The sequence below is a fragment of the Talpa europaea genome (genome assembly GCF_964194135.1).
Source record: "Talpa europaea genome assembly, chromosome: 5".
Classification (NCBI taxonomy): Eukaryota; Metazoa; Chordata; class Mammalia; order Eulipotyphla; family Talpidae; genus Talpa; species Talpa europaea.
This window is the reverse complement of record NC_140071.1, coordinates 34,788,967-34,806,069: the sequence shown is the minus strand read 5'-3', so window position 1 is coordinate 34,806,069 and position 17,103 is coordinate 34,788,967. Positions and strand designations below refer to the sequence as shown.

The following is a 17,103-nucleotide window of genomic DNA, read 5'->3' as shown; positions in this document are numbered from 1 at the left end:
TCTTTATTCTCTTTGGGCTCTCTCTGGTGGCGTTGTAGTCTCTTCCTCTGTATCTGTTCTGCTGCACCATCTTCTGCTGCCCTGTCCCCTGTCACTCACCACCACACAGTCCTTTGTGCACCCATCCTCTATGACACCACCCCTATATGCTCAGCCTCCAGGCTCAAGTGTACCCAATTATGTGTGCCCAGACCATACTCCAGGCATCCACCAACAGGCATGGGTACCCCGAGCCCACAATCCCAAATGACTCCTGCATTCAAGGCCACAGGTGATAGCCACAGAGGTCAACACTGCAAAGGCCTGAGCAATTTTTATTTACCTTACACCAACAATAAACAAATCTTTGAGATACCAGGCCTAGGGCCTGGTGCTCTTTTCCAGTGATTTCAGAGGCAGGCTGGAGGTAGATGCAATACTAAGGTCTTCAGCTTCTCTGTGAAGTTTTTTGGCTACTCTTCTTTCTTCTTTCCTCGGCTACTGGATGCGTCTTCTTTCTTCTTTCTCACAGGCCAAGAACAGAGTCCTTCTCAAACACAGATTGAGTCTCAGAGTCTGAGTCCCTCCTCAGAGGCCAAGAACAGCATCCTTTCCAGAGTGAGCTTGAGAACCTCTCAGGAACAGAGTTCCCTAAGTGAGTATCCATCAGGAACAGAGTGAGAGCCCCAAGCTGGCTCGTGCCCTGCCTTATATCATCTTTCGGGGACCCCCACATACAGATCTGGTTTCAATCCTATGGTTGACTGGACCATTTACCAATCAGTTCATAGCTCACGCCTGACTGGTCCATGCTACAATCCAGGCAAAAATCCATGGGCCTCTATTGCCTGCAGCTGGAGGGAGTCACAGTATTGGAGCTGGCACAGTGTGGCCCCATCCCCATCCCTACAACCTGAACCAGGAATTGGATGTCCTGGGGCTGCATGGAAGAGGAACCACTGCTGCCTGCCATCACTGCTGACCCTGCCTGCAGCTGGAGCCCAAGAGGAGCGACTAATGGTGGGTGATAAAATGCTCACTACCTGCTGCTGCTTCTCCTACCTGCAAGCAGCTTCTGGGGCAGGCACTGGAGCCCTGGGCAAAGGGGGTGTCTCCAACTTCATTTAGGCCTAGAACCTTACAATTAGGCATATTTCTTGCCTAATCTAATGACAAATCATGTCATCTCTTCCTTCAAAACATATCCAGAGTATCTACTCATCATTTCCTTTGCCATCACCCTAATCCAAGACATTATATTCTTACTTTGTAAGGAGACTTAGTGTGGAAAACATGACTAAAGCAACACTCCTAGCCATTTTCCAGTTTTTGTAGGCAAGAACTATTTACTTCATCTCCTTGATAGATCTTTTTTTTTTTTTTTAAAGCAGGGCACAGTGAGGGACAGCTGGCTAAGAAAGTGACAAATTTTTCCTATATATGCATAGAATTTCATGAAAAGGCAGAAAAGAAGCACGTAAAGAGTACTGAGGTATCTTAATTAACCCGTCTGGCACAGCAGATTAGGACAGCAGCTAGGGATTCAGGAAAGCAACCGTAGCCAAGATGCTATAGCACATATTGAGCTGGGGCCTCTCCTACCAAACATTTTGAAGACCACACAAACCCTACACCAAATCAAATAAAAGGAACGCCTATCATCTAACATCTTGACATCTAGAAAATTAAAAAAAAAAACAAAAAACTTTTTTCCACCACAAAGAAAGTAACTGTGGGAACTTGCAACAGGTTACTAAAATAATCTGATCCTAGGCAAGTCACTAGACAATTAGATTGAAATATAAGCTAATTAAGAAACTTTACATCTTTCAGGAGTAAGATTATTTTAGATAGCTGGTGTTATCTACATCTAGAAATAAAAATTCCAAAAAAATGGGTAATGCAAATTCCTTCCAAGGAGTTAACATAGAATGTCTCTCATAAAATGTACCCAGAACCAACACTATAAAGATACAATACAGAATTAGGCATTATCTAGTCATTTTCTTAACTTAGTATGACATTCCAATCAACAAATATATGGTAAGGATACTACTAGTCTTGACTCAAGAAACCTACAATGTTAGTGTTATCATTAAATATATGACTTCGAATAAGAAAGGCGATAGGAATCTCACAGCTGTAAAATTACATGATTTTACGATGTATATACTGAATACAAACTATTCAATGCATCTCCAGCACTAAGACAGATGCTGTGAGGGATACAAATAACTACAAATAGTTTAGGCACTGATATTATTATTTTGTATTGAAATGAATGGGAAGTCCCTAAATATTCCTATATCTTCATTAGGCACAATAAAGTATCCTGAAAAAGTAAATTAAGTATGTACCTTTCAGTGCTGTAGTCTTTTCTTTTTCATCTGGACCTCCCTGCAGGATTTGTGCCATGCTTATCCAAATTGGCAACAAAATTAAAGAGCTCAAGGTAATAGACATCAATCTTCAGAAGACAGTCTAGAATGAATGAAAGCAATAAATTAAGTGCTACTCAATCCTACCTATTCCATGAGAAGTTCCTAGATCCTCCCAGTTGGAATTAATCTATCCTGATTTTCCACTGTACTTTGTTGATGCCTGTACCACAGTACTGATCACAGCCTGCCTTGCATTATAGTTATTTATGTATTTGTCTGGGTCACCTAACAGATTACAAGACACAGAACAGAGCTATCAAATTTTTATCATCTTTATATTGCTCATTTCACCTAACAATACCATGTACATACAGATACCTAATGTTGCTGACTGAATTTTGCTAAACTTATCATTTAGGTTTAATTCTGTAAATCAATAGTAACAGATAATAACCCAACTTTAAGAAAAATCTTTAGGTCGTTTCAAAAATCTTGACATTGCTTTTAAAATAAACTGTAAGTATGTGCCATTAAGAGGTTGAAATGTCTTCCTCTTGAACATGCAGACATTCAGAAGGAGAAAAATACTTAAATACATAAAATGCCTATAAATCATCGATAGTGTAATTCAAATACAAGTTTAAGGGGAAAATTAGAGCCCTTTTAAAATGAAACTATGTCAAATGTCTGGGAGTCATACTCTATAAATGACACTCCAATAAACAATCATAATATAAAATTATGACTTGATGAAAATTTAATTCTGCTCTACTTTGGCCCAAAGGATGGCATTAAATCTAGATGGTTTTTCCCAGGATACACACAAACAGGAAAGACCCACCAATCCTTAAGTTTAAAAGAAAAAAAATTCAACATATACAAACGATAAAACAAACTAATTTTCATCAATCCATAGTTGTTGATGGAACTATATAAAAACCACACTCATGACAATAATGAAACTAGAAATAATATTCCTCTGATTAAGAGACCCAAATGATTTGCTACCCACAAATCAAACCTGTTTCCATTATGAGATACAGTTATAATTATCTTTAAAAGCTTTTCATAATCAGTAGAAAGTAGAGGAAAATATTGAAAAAATCATACTGAAAATAAATATTTTATTTTATTTTTTTAAGATTTATTTATTTATTTATTTATTTATTTTTATACAAGCACTGGGTACAGTCAGAAATGCGGGAGGGTGAGAGAATTCACCAGAGCCAGAGTGGGGAGCAGAGCAGGCAGAAGGACCAAAGTACACTGCTGAGGGGAGCAGCGGGTGGCAGGAGAGGTCTGCGCGCGCCATGTGGTACCCTCCTCCGGTGGCCGGGTAGCCCCCAGGGATCGAAGCCGCGCTGCAGAGGCTGCGGGCAGCTTTGCAACCCAGCGCTCAACCGCTGCGCCACCGGGGAGGCCCTGAAAATAAATATTTTAAACTATGTTCCAAATGGTCATAAACTAGTGTTATCCTTATCACTCAATACTCACTGTATTGAGTGGTATAAAACAGTCCTCTGGCTCTACCATTAACTAGTCATGGGACTTTGAAAAAATTAATTCACTTCTCTGTATCTCATTTTCCACATGAAAAAGACAGCCATGCTTCTCTCATCATACTATAAAGAGGTTAAATGTAAACCATTTATGTTTTATGTAAAACATAAAATAGGATAGTGCCTGATACATTATTAAGCACTCAACATACGTTGTCCTCTATTTTTTAATTTTTGTAAAATGTATACTAGCTTCACACTTCGGGGACAAGTCACTTTACATCCAAAACTTTTAGTTTTCTCATTCATAAAATGTAGATCACAGAGAGTGGTTGAGAACTGAATATTATAAATAGTGTGACTAGTCCATCATTGTTATCACAAGCAGTACCACTGCTTCTCAATGGTGTGAGGTTTCCGATAACTACCAGAATGTCTGACTATTTTTGATTGGGAAAGCATGTTCACTTACAGTGGAAGTAGCTGATATTTGTCTTCTGCGCATAGGTAACTCAAAACCCTAGAAATTCTACATGAGTAAAATATATCTATCAAGAAACATATCCTAGTCTATAGGGAAGGAAATAAGAAACCAGGGATGCAATGGTAAGTAAAACAGATAAGATCATGAGGCATATAGCAAAGAAGGGAGGGAGAAGGGGTAAAACAGTAGCAAATGAACACAACAGAATATGGTAATGGCTCAAGGGTAATACAGGGGCGGGAGAACTATGGGGACTACAACAATGTAAGGGGGAAAATGTCATTAATAAAAAAAATTAATTTAAAAATATATACGTCATTGTGTGGGGGCTTATTCTATAGCTATCAAATCAAATGATCAAGTAGCCACAAATAAAGTATATATGCTATAGACTTATCATTACAATGCTGTAGAAAAATCAATAGTTGTAAGGGCCATCTATTTAAATACATTCAGGAATTAGTCTTATCTGTCAAGTCCCACAAGTTTAACAAACAACTTCTTAATATACATCATCCTGTAGTAGAAATTAAGGAGAAATGTTCATAATGAGAGATTCCATATAGGGTTCTTTGCTGACAACTGTACAACTGAATTAACTATTTATAGGGAACTTCTTGCATTTATGACTCTCTTTGCCAATTCAGTATTTCTTCTAAATATAAACTGTTAGGTTATTTTTTATTAGCCCCAAATTGTATGATTTCTAAAAAGAGCAATTTATATAACTGATTTATTGTTAGCTTGAACAAAGATAAATTTTTAAAAGATTTTTGGTGATAAGTCATTTTCAAGAAGCACAGTTTAAAGTTCTGGAAACCTAGGTCACAACATGGTGACTTGATAACAACAGAGTTTCTACCTGAAAGTTGCTAAGAGTGTAGATCTTTAATGTTCTTAGCACACCACTTGTGTTCTATGTACACAAGTAACTATGTGAGGTGATAAACGTGTTAACTAACTTTATTGTGGTAGCCCATTCCCGATATAAACATTTATCAAATCACTACATAGTACCCATTAAACCTATGCAATATTATGTCAATTATATTTTAATAAAGCTGGAGAGGAAGGAAAATCTCTAAATACTCCAATATTTAGTAACATTCCCCCAACTTTACAGTTTGATTTCCATGAGAATTGGTACCATGGCTGTCCCCAGAATGTGTCTGGGATGTTTGGAGTTCAATGGATCTTTATTCAATATATGGAAAAATGAGTAAAATATAGAGGGAAATAAGATTTACATTTTAAAGAATTATTTTCAAGAGTCCCATGATTAAATACCAATAATCATTCTTACTCTATAATCTAGAATTACCTACAGCAACTCACCGAAATGATGACATACAAGGAAAAAGACAACTAATTACTGTGACCCTAAAGCTTACAGCAGCAGATGCAAAGCAGGTAAGCATAAAGAAAAGCAATTTGTTTGTTGCTCTCTTATTCACTGTTAGATTTTTACCTTCTCAAGTTATTTTCCATGGCTGTGGCACAGCTGGTGAAGCTAAATCTGGAACATTATAAATTCTCAATTTAGTTTTCCTAATAAAAATTCAGAGTTATAACCTGCATGACCACAGATAAACACTACGGAAAATGCAGCTAGCAAGCTGTTTGATACATTCGATATATATTAATATGTGCACTCGACATAGTTTATTTAGTATTATCTGATAGAGGTTAGGTTATAGGGAATAAAGTGGTGGAAGGTTTTACTTATGTGAATTGGGACACAGTTGACATGTTGTATACTTCATGATAACCACTGCTGTTTAAATATGGTTTTCTAGAAATGGTTACAGTATAAACTAGATTCAAAACATCTCAGTTTGCAATTTCATTCTGTGAAGTACACAAAGCAATTATCATATCTTCTTCACTTCTACGATTCTAACAGAGAATCCTCTATGTATAAATAAAGCTATAAATAACTTGTCATGTGTAATCTTTATCCAGTCAGCATTTCAAAATATGAAACAGTAGAATATTTTTTATATTCTGTTGGCTTAAAATATGGCAAGAACACATAAAATATACAGAAAGATACACAGAACCCTTAAGTTTTTTTCACCTTTGTTCTTAGGTAATAGGAATTAAATAAAAATGATTATGCAACAGAAGGTCTCTCTACCTCAATTTCTGAATACAATGATGAAAATACAAAGTATATCACAAGACAAGTAAAACTGGGTTTTTTCTGGGACCCCTGGAACTGGTCTGATTTTATCTCATCCCAAAGAATCTATGTTAATTAAATTAAGCTCTGGAAATCCAGCTCAAAATAGCCTACATGCAATCAAAAGTACAGTTAAGTGAATCATAACAGATTTTCTGGAAACCAAAAGACCCACCCAAATTACACTTAAATATCTGTTAGTCTTAAATTGTTCATCAGTGAAGGTTAGTTCATAATAACAATGGACAGCTTAGAGTTCTGAGAAGACAGTGCAAAAAATACATGTTTTGTAGTGTGTGTGTTCATGTGTACATTTTGGATAGATTTATGGATTGTAAAACAAGGTTATTGGACTTGAGTAAACGTGGAAGACAAAGCCCAGAGTAATACGCGCTCACAAAAAATGGCAACCTCTACAGCAAATGTAATCTGAGTTCGAGTCAAGATTTAGTTCAGACTAGAAATACCTATTCAAGCTTATTTAACATAAATCCTTAGCTTACCACGTAGCAACAGTAGAGAAATCTAGATTCTTAATTCTTAATTCTACCACCCAGTGACCTTGAGAAAGTCAACTTTTCTAGCCTAAGTAATAGGAGTAACAATGAAAATAAGAGCACTTCCCTTTTCAGTATAATTATAAAGATTTTATGAGTACATGAAAAACATCTTATAAATACCATTATAAATATTAGTAATCTAAATAAAATCAATTAATTTATGATCAAGTTGCAAGAAGGGTACCCAACTCAGTACTGCTTACAGGAATGAGAATCTTTTGAGAAGTATTACTTGTGTGACTTATGTGAACAAATAATAAAGCCACACTATAGATACCTATTAAGTTCATTTGGGCATCCAAGACTATATTGCTATAATCACAATGAACTTTAAATTTTTTACATTATTTTCAACCTTATTAAAATTTGTGCCTGGAAAATGTTCAACTATGTGAGTTCTACCTTCATTTAAAGCTTTGCCCATAGAAAAACAGTTTCAAACATCTCCTAAATGTACATGTTGGTCACAAAGTCACCATGTCCTTCAATAATGATTAATTTATCTTATTAGGTCATCACCACAACTGAAAGGAGTTGACATATCTGCAATTTACAAAGATGAGCATCCTGGGGTTCGAAAAATTAAGTAACCTAATCAAAACACCCCAGATGGTAAAGGATGGCTCAATTCTCACTCTGGTATTCTGTCTCTTAGTTATGAGTTCCTTCTACCCTGCCATTGCTTTATGCCATAGGATGTTGCGCTCATGTACAATTTTTAATAAGGATTGAAATCTGGTAGTAACTGCTTTACTATTATTATTATTATTGTTATTGTTATTATTAACTACCCCAACATTGTACTAACTTACTTAAAAGTTAGAAACACACCACTTTCAATAAAAAAGCTAAGCATGGAGTTAAACAATTTATAACACCAACAATAATGTTTAATGGCAAAGTCAAGCTTTGTGGAGACCACAGTCATAGTGTAAATAAGGTATATAAGTAGCATTCATATCTATTACTCCTTATTGCTTATTAAAGGGAAAATCTCTGTAAAGCCTGACGTTATCTAATGTTATCAGTAAAATGTTATCAGGGAATGTTATAAGTAAAATACTCAGAATTTTTCTTTTTTAGCTTCCACAATTTCCCAATTATTTATGGAGTCATAGTACTTTGTAGAATTTCCTGTTTGTGTGTTATTTCAACAATGTTCATATATTGGGACCAATAAGAATGAAATCAGAAAAATTTGAGAAGGCTCTGTATTACTGCGATACTACAAATAGCCAATCTTAACAAAGAAAATTAGGAATAAAATTTCAAGTCACCTTTTGTAAACTTCAATATTAGTTACAGTGACTATTTTATTATCAAACAACATACACAATTCATACCTTGCCTAAATTAAGAAAGGATTTAAAGCATCAAAATTCTATTATTCCAACAACAATCAAAAGGTTTTGATACCCTCCTGGCTGCTAAAAAGTATTTTTCCCCTCAGAAAAGACAACCATTATGTAGCCACACTATTATATGAATGAACTCTATGGCACTGAAGTTGTGAGCATAAGGAGGATACTTTGTGTAATGTTAAGCCATTTATGCTATTAGATTTATGCTTAAAATCGGCATGCCAGCTGGCTCTCATTACTCTTGTCTATACAGGTACAACGTATAGAGTTACTTCCCATGACCATAAGACACAAAAATTGTACAATGGACTTCACTTCCAACATTATAATTAAGTTCACTAAGACACCCTTCTGCCTAGAAAACTAACCTAAACTTAATAACTAAACAATAGAATATCTGTAAATATCATTCACCAATTTAATGTAAAGGTAGAAAATCATAAACAACTTCAATAACCACAGAAAAGAATTTGATAAAATTCAACACCCATTTTTGGAAAAGAAAAGTCGCAGGAATACGCAGGAACATACTTAAACATGACATAAGATTTCAAAATACAAATTTAAATAAACTAACAATTATTCTTCATAATAATATATTTGAAACATTCTCTTTAAAATCAAGTAACTGAAAAGAATACTTATTACAACTCTTAGTATTACCACTTCTAAGTCAAAGTTTTCTGGATGTTCTAATCAGTATACTAAGATACAGAAAAATAAATAAAATGTATAAAATCTGAAAACAGGAAAACATTACCAGTATTTGTAGATGATACAAAAAAAATAATAATCAACAAAAAAGATTTTCTAGAATCAAGAAACAAGAGAAATCTCTAACACACTATTAGGAATTTAATAGGATAGTTTGCTATAATATTTATATATAAAAATAAAGTATCTTTATAAATACCAGTGACAGTTTGAAGCATCATTTTTAAAACATCACCATTTATAATAGCAAAAATCAAGAGTAAGAATAAATCTAATGAAGGATTTGCTAAAGCTACATGTAGAAAATGGTAAAGTGTTACTGAAAGACATTAAAGAAAACTGAAATGCATAGACAGATATACCACATTCAAGTATAGAAAGACCATTTTCCTCTAGTTGACACATATTTTCAGTACAATTCCACTCAAACCCAACAGAGTTTTCCACAAAACTTGAAAAACTAAAAATCAAAAAGTTCTATGCAAGAAGAATGACCAAGAATAGTTAAGAAACTCTAATAGGAAAATATGATAGGGAAGACTTACCAAGACTTAATAGTAAGATTCATACTATTAAACCAGTATGTTACATAGTAATGCAATAAACAAACTGACCAATAGAATAGAATGTATGTTCAAAACAGATCCATGTACAGATTCATATGATATAATTAATATCAGGACAGCATTAGGAAAGGAAGGACTTTTCAATAGCTGGAAAAAATGGTACACAACATAATGAAAAAATAATGAAATTAAACACCTACCTCACTCCACATATAGATATCAATTTTGAATAGACTAAGAGTACACATGGGGAACACACACACACACACACACAGAAACCATAGGAGACTATTATTGTGATGTTGGGCAGAGAATATAATCCTAGTGAGATACTATTTTAACACCCATTAGACTAGAAGAAACTTAAAAACCTGACAATATGGAAAGAATGGATGATCAAAATACAAATTAGCACAATCACTATGGAAAAGTGGCTTGAGATTTCAAGTTAAACATTCTCCCATAGCTTTTAACCCAAGAGTCAAGTCTTAACTCGCTACTTGGTCTTGTTCAAGTATGTAAGAAGACAGGTACATCAATGTTAGTTTCATAAAAAAAAAAAACTAGTTCATTTATGATTTATAGCTGCAAATTACTTCAAAATGTAGTAGCTGCCAAAACAAAAATCTTTGTAGTCTCCCACAATTTGTATGGATCAGAAATTTAGAAGCAGCTTAGCTGGGAGATTCTGAATCAAATGGATGAGGTTTTAGTGACAGTATACTGACAAGATGTGCAATCATCTGAAGGCCTAACTGGGGCTAGAAAATGCTCATTTATACAGATAAATTATTGATACTGGTTGTTGTTAAAAGCCTCAGTACTTCCCCACATGGCTTCTTTGTAGCATCACCCATGACATAGCCACTGGTTTTGGCCAGAGATAGATCCAGGAGAGCAAAGGGAAAGTTGCAAGTCTAAACATCATTTCCTCAATATTGTACTGACACAGGGAGCTATTCTATTCAATAGAGAATGTTTCTTCACAAAGGCACAAGTATCAAAAAGCAAAGATTACTGGAATTCATTTTAGAGTATGGGTACCACAAATGGAAAAGCTGCTCTCCAATTTCAAGAGAGCAGATACACAGCAGTACATGGTCATGAGTCTCTTAAAAGGAATACATTCTGAAAAATGCATCATCAAATGACTTTAGCATTGTGTGAACATAATAGAGTGTAATCACACAAACCTTGATAGTATAGCTCACTAGACACCTAGGGCGTATATTACAGCCTATTGGGACCACCATCATAAATGCAGACCATCACTGACCAAAATGTTGTTCAGCAATACATGACTGTATTAATAGAGGTGAGTATTATATAGCAGAGCAAATAAAAAACAACTACAATCAAAAACATGGATGAATTTTCCATCTACATTGAGCATGAAAAGAAACTGAAAACAATTTACTGATTATAATGTGAGTGACAAAACTAAAAAAAAAAATCAGAATAGGGGTATTCATTTAAAACAAGTTTAAACAGATTCAGAATAGTGATTACGTCTGGGAAGATGAGAAAGTCATAAGATGGGAACAAACATGTAACAGTGCAATTATTAATAGCATTTTAAGTCTTGGATGAGTGCTGAATTTATAGCTATTCATCATATTACTAAGGTGGCCCCTTTTCAATGAGTGTATAATATACACATAATCACACAGCAGCTCTGGTTGCACATGATCATTTTTAGAATCAGTGATATATATTAAATAAATGCAAAAGAAAAATTTTATTATAACTAATTTTAGTAGCATCATCTTTTGTAATTTGTTCTTTGGGGATTTTTCTCTTAACATAGATAGTATTCAAAGTCTAGTCCTACTTATTTAGCCAGTAATGTGGGTGTCCTGCTGGTGAATAGACTCTAGTAGACAGTTATTTTAAAAAGGATAAGCAGGTAATGAGTTAACTCAGAGCAATAAAATATCAACAAAATATTGTTTCAGAAACTTAATTTATTTTGAAATGTTTTGAATTTAAAAGTGATTGCTCAAGCCTTTACTAAAAAAACAAAATATTTTTAAATTTTGTATTAAAAATAATATCCCACAAATTTATAATATTTTAAAACACAACTAAACACTTCCGAAAATGTCAACTGTCATTTATGTTTTGCTCTTTGCTTGGTACATGCCACTAGTAAGCATAACAAGTAAAATCTGCCTTTGAGGATATACAAGTAATTAAAAAAAAAAGATCACATAAGGGATACTATAAGTACCTTAGAAATGAAAAATGAAGACTAAGAATTCAATTCATAATAATCTGTCCCTTTGGCTACTAAAAGATGGGCTCATCTAATCACAAAATGTATCTCACAGAGGATCATCTGCCAGTCTTTTCAACATGACACAAAAATAGGCTGTAATTCTGGAAGGAAAAAAAAAAAAACCCTTCCCTTGTTTTTTCCAAAATAAGGTAAAAAAGAAAAATGCTGTAACAGCAACCACTGGAGGGAGGACTTGATGTTTGAATGAGAATAAAACAAGCATAAAACATTTTATATGGTGCTTTGTCTGAACATAACATTTTGTTAAACTCATTTCTATTTCTTTAAATGACATGCTGAAAATACTGCTTTTTCTACATGAGAGCTGAAGTTTTTTTTCACTGAAAAACAGATGTTGATTCAACCATCCTTTATTGGTACACAAATTAGCTATAAGAAAATTATAAAGTTGCCTGCATTGACAAAGAATTAACACTGGTGCCTTGTCTAAGTGTATATTTAAAAGCATATCCTTGACTTGAAATAATACTTTATTTTGTTCATTTGAAATGCTGCACACAAGTTTTGCTATAGGACCTCAGGCACAACCTAGTTTATAAATACCACCTGAAATCTGACTATATGAAAATAAATATATTTTTACATTTGTCGATGCAAACCTGGTGCCTCCCTCTGCCTTCTCGAACAATCTCCCATTTGCTCTCTTTTCCCAAAGGTCCCGAACGAATCTTCAAATCTCCAGTGCTGGTCTTTTAAACATCACTAAGTACAGGGATACTACTTAAAGCGAGTTTAAATAAAGTCACAGAACTGGAAGGGCCTAGACACAGCTGTTTCATAAGCCCAGTCTCTCATTTAATAGTTGTTACATACTATTCAATGGACACCAAGTTTTGTGCAAAGTCCTAGAACAATTCCAAATGTGGCAATCAAACTTCCCTTTTAAAACAATTCCTCATACAACCAGTAATTTTGGAGTTGACTTCTTAATCCCAATTTACTGTGATTTAATCAATGAGCAGAGAAAACTGTCAGTTCTGAGTAAGAACCATTCCAGAGAAAATGTAAAAAATAAAGTGTAAACTCTGAAATAAATTTGTTAGATGAGCTCAGAAATTCTTCTGACCAAATATTAAACTGAATTTGGAAACACATAAATTAAGAAAATGGATTTAAAAACTGAATAAGTAAAGAGATATAGGAAGAATATTATTCAGACTCTTATGACTAAAGAAAAATTTAACAAAGCTATCAATTAAAATGATATACCTACCTTACTACATCAAAGATATGTTCCTAAAATACTATGCTTATTTATATTGATATTTTGAAAGTCTAGCAAAATCACTATTTTAGGTCTTTAACAATATAGTTTTATTTTTTTAATTTTATGAAATGAATATTGAATCTTTATTTATATGTTTTAATTTGTATATCTATCTCATATTCAAATACCTTTAAAAATGAATGGGAAATTGTAACTGGAAAAATGCTACATGTATTCAACTACCAACAATAAGTCAAAAACTAAAGTTTTGTTAATTAGGGACTGTAAAAGATGCAGAGAAATGAAACCACTGGTTGCAGCACTGGCTGATACTATAACTACAACCTCATAAACAATTCCTAAACCGGAACTACCCAGCTATGTTGCTTCTAAATATCTGACCCTGAGAGATGGTGTGAGATAAAAAGTGTTTTTTCTTTTTTTTATTTTAAGTTGCTAAATTTGGGGATAGTCTGTTACACAGAAATAGACAACATATATTTAAATACCCAGCTCTAGCTCCCAGATTCATTTATTATCATCACTCAATTGCTTAATGATAGCACAGTTCAGCAACAAATTATTTTCTAGGTGAGGAAGGAGCTTCCTTTGGACTTAGCAAAAACAGGATTCCATTACTATCTTTGTATTTAAAAAAACTGGAAAGTAAATTTTACAACTCAAGATTTTCATTAGTACAGATTGATCTGGCTAAAAGTCTTTCTTGAAACAGAGAGAGAAAGAGAGCGAGAAAGAGAACCCTTACATTTTTAATTAGAACAGTTGAAAAACACAAACACATATGCTTGTTTGGATAAAAATAATTATACTTGTTTCTTACTGAAGAAAAATATTCAGAATAAATAAACTTGCTTTGAACAGTTCTTATTCAATGATGATGAAACTTAAAGCATTTGCAGAATTCCCAACAGATAAATGTAAGATCCTCAAATGTAGGGTTGAGTTTGCCTCAGTATCTGCTTTTCCAGAATCAAATGACTAAGACTCTGCCTAATTCTTGCTCTGTTTTTCCTTACGTCTTATTTCAGTTCACATAGATCTTGGGCCTTTCCATTTTTTTATCCCTCCCTTTCCGCCACTGCTTTTGAGACCAGAGTCCTATCCTTAGTCAGCTAATCTCTGTGGACAGACCTCCTTTCTTTTCTGCCTAAAGCCTCCTCAACCTGTCAGATCTTCCCAATCACCCCAGCCCACTCCTACCATTTCAAATAAACACTCTAACTACATTAGGGGGTGTTAAACCATGTGTATCAGGATGATTAATTTCCAGACTCTGTGAGTTAGAACCAGAATCACTCCCAGTGCAGACAAAAAAAGATGACAGCAAGAATGGGCTGCATGTTTGATAAGAGCACATCTGACTTATCAAGCAATCTTTTGGAATTTTTTAAACACTTCAGCTTGAGTTCTAATCTGATCACAATTCAATTTGTTTCATGTTCTAAACAAGGCACACAAAACTAAGCTATGCTTTGTAGATAAAAAGGGCATCACTCTCACAACTTCATTACCTTGAATATTCACTCTAAATTATTTTTTTAATAGAGGTAGGACAATTCAATCATCTGTTGAGCCATATATAGTATTATTTGTGCTACTTTCTTATCACTAAAGTGATTAGAAGGCAACAGGAATATAGCCATGCCACACTGCAGTTAGTAGTTACTAGTACACTGTTGTATACTAGTAAACTGCTGTACACTAGTATATTGTTGTATACTAGATGTCACCATTCCTATAAACAGCTACTGATGGGCTTTACAGGGGCTCAAATCCACAATCTCAATCCTATAAGCTCCTCTTTAACCTCTATCAATACTAAATATATTATCAACCTAGACTATGGTTAAATATGCAATCTGCTATAAAAATGGAAATATTTAATACAGGCCTTGCTTCAATATGATCTTTGATCTAGAGCAACAATTAACTGTATTATCTATAATGCAATATCTAAATTGCAAAATTGAACTGCTATCCCGAAAAGGACACAACACAGTCTCAGAGAAACCAACATAGCACTACTGTCTCTAAGTTGCCTTTAACTTAGCTGTGAAACCTTTAACAGGTCAACTGCTACTCATCTGTAGCAAATTAATCAACTTAAACTTACCGAAGAGTAATAAGCAAAATTATGGTACAATTTTTTATCCATTACTTCAAAGCAGAGTATTCAACAGTTTTATAATTGAAAGAATTAGCTAAATGTAGTACCCAATGAGTATTTAATACATGATGATGTATACAAAACATTGAACAATGATGATGATGTTTAATAATAACAACAAAAATGTTACCTTGAGTTAATGGTTCACAAGCCATTCTAAATTTTTTTAAATTTCATTTCCTTCTTAAATTATCTAAAAATATTTTTAAGAATGCTGAACATTGTTAAATTACACAATTACTCATTAACTTACTCAATTAAACCTCATTTATCTATCTCTATGGATAAAAATGATGGGATAAATGATGTGAACAACTTAGTTTACTATAGCGATGTACATACTATTCCTATAGCGATGTACATACTGCAAACCTCTCAATGACTCGCTAGTGAACCAGATGAATTGACAGACATTACCTCATATGAAGCAGATCTTACTGAATTACTGAAGTGCAAGAGTTGAACTTCAGAACCACATGCTGAAATGTGGCTGGCAATTTTATAATCTTTTGCCATATCCCCCATGCTATTCCAATCTGCATAGCGGTATTTCTTTCTATTTACTTTTACTTTATTGTTGGGTCTCCACTCGTCTGTTGTCAGTTCTTGTGCTAAGCATCCATTACTATTACTAATCTCCTTTGCCACTTTCCATCTAACTCCATCCAACTGCTATCCTGCTATCCAACACTTCTTTTCTCTGTTTCTTCATCACTTTTGTCTCTTCTGTTTCCTGCTCCTCTTAGCTCCCAAACAAAAGAGATTTAACTTCATAGGTATAGTCAATCAATACTCTCCTTCTAAATTAAAAAGAAAAAAAATCAAAGTGTGATACACAAAAATCTTCAGATCAGCATGATCTTTGGCTTTTTTGAACTGTTCCCATCACAATCTGATATTCAAAGGTTTATTCATTGTTACAAAAGATACTTTATGGTTTCTTTTATTTCTAAATTTGGAATTACTATACATATATTTATATATCTATATAGATATATATTTAATTTTTTATAATTATAGTATTTTAGGGTCAAAATTATAGTATTCACTGGAAAAGAAGACATGGTGGCTGACTTCTTCACCCTTAAACGATTCACTGGAAAAGAAATGTAATTGAAAATAAAATAAAAATAATAATACTCAAAAAAAGATACAGGCTAAAGCATATGAAAAGATACTTAACATCATGAGTAATTAGACAAATGCAAATCAAAACCAAAGGAGGTACTACTTCACAGCCATTAGGTAGCTATTATCAAAAAATAGAAAATGTGCTGGCAAAGATATGTGGGTAAGGATTTGGATAAACTGAAACTTCTGTGCACTGCTCATAGGAATGTAAAACCATGCCGCCACTGTGGACAGCAGTTGGTCCCTGAAATATTAAACAAAGAATTACCATGATCTAGTAATTTCATTTCGGGATATACACTCCAAAAAAATGAAAGCCAAGACTCAAGCAGGTATTTATTCATGCACATTCACAGTACATTATTTATAATAGCCAAAAGGTAGAAGCAACACATGCATCATGGACAAATTAGTGAATAAGCAAAATGTGTGTGTGTGAGTGTGTGCATAAAATGGAATACTATTCAGTCTTAAAAAGAAAGGGCATTTGAACACATGCTACAGCATGGATAAACTTTAAAGACATTATGCTAAGTGAAACAGCCAGTCAAA

The 17,103-nt window shown here is 33.8% G+C and overlaps 1 protein-coding gene across 1 annotated transcript in view; it reads right to left on the bottom strand.

Annotated features, from left to right (window-relative positions):
* The window catches only part of ARB2A (ARB2 cotranscriptional regulator A), a gene marked incomplete at both ends in the record, with an annotated part of 418,987 nt that extends 416,545 nt beyond the window's left edge, over positions 1-2,442 (bottom strand). Inside the window, one exon of the mRNA XM_084234095.1 lies at positions 2,337-2,442. Coding sequence (XP_084090221.1) covers positions 2,337-2,442 — 106 coding nt within the window. The remainder of the gene's footprint in view (positions 1-2,336) is intronic.
* Between the last annotated feature and the right edge of the window lie 14,661 nt (positions 2,443-17,103).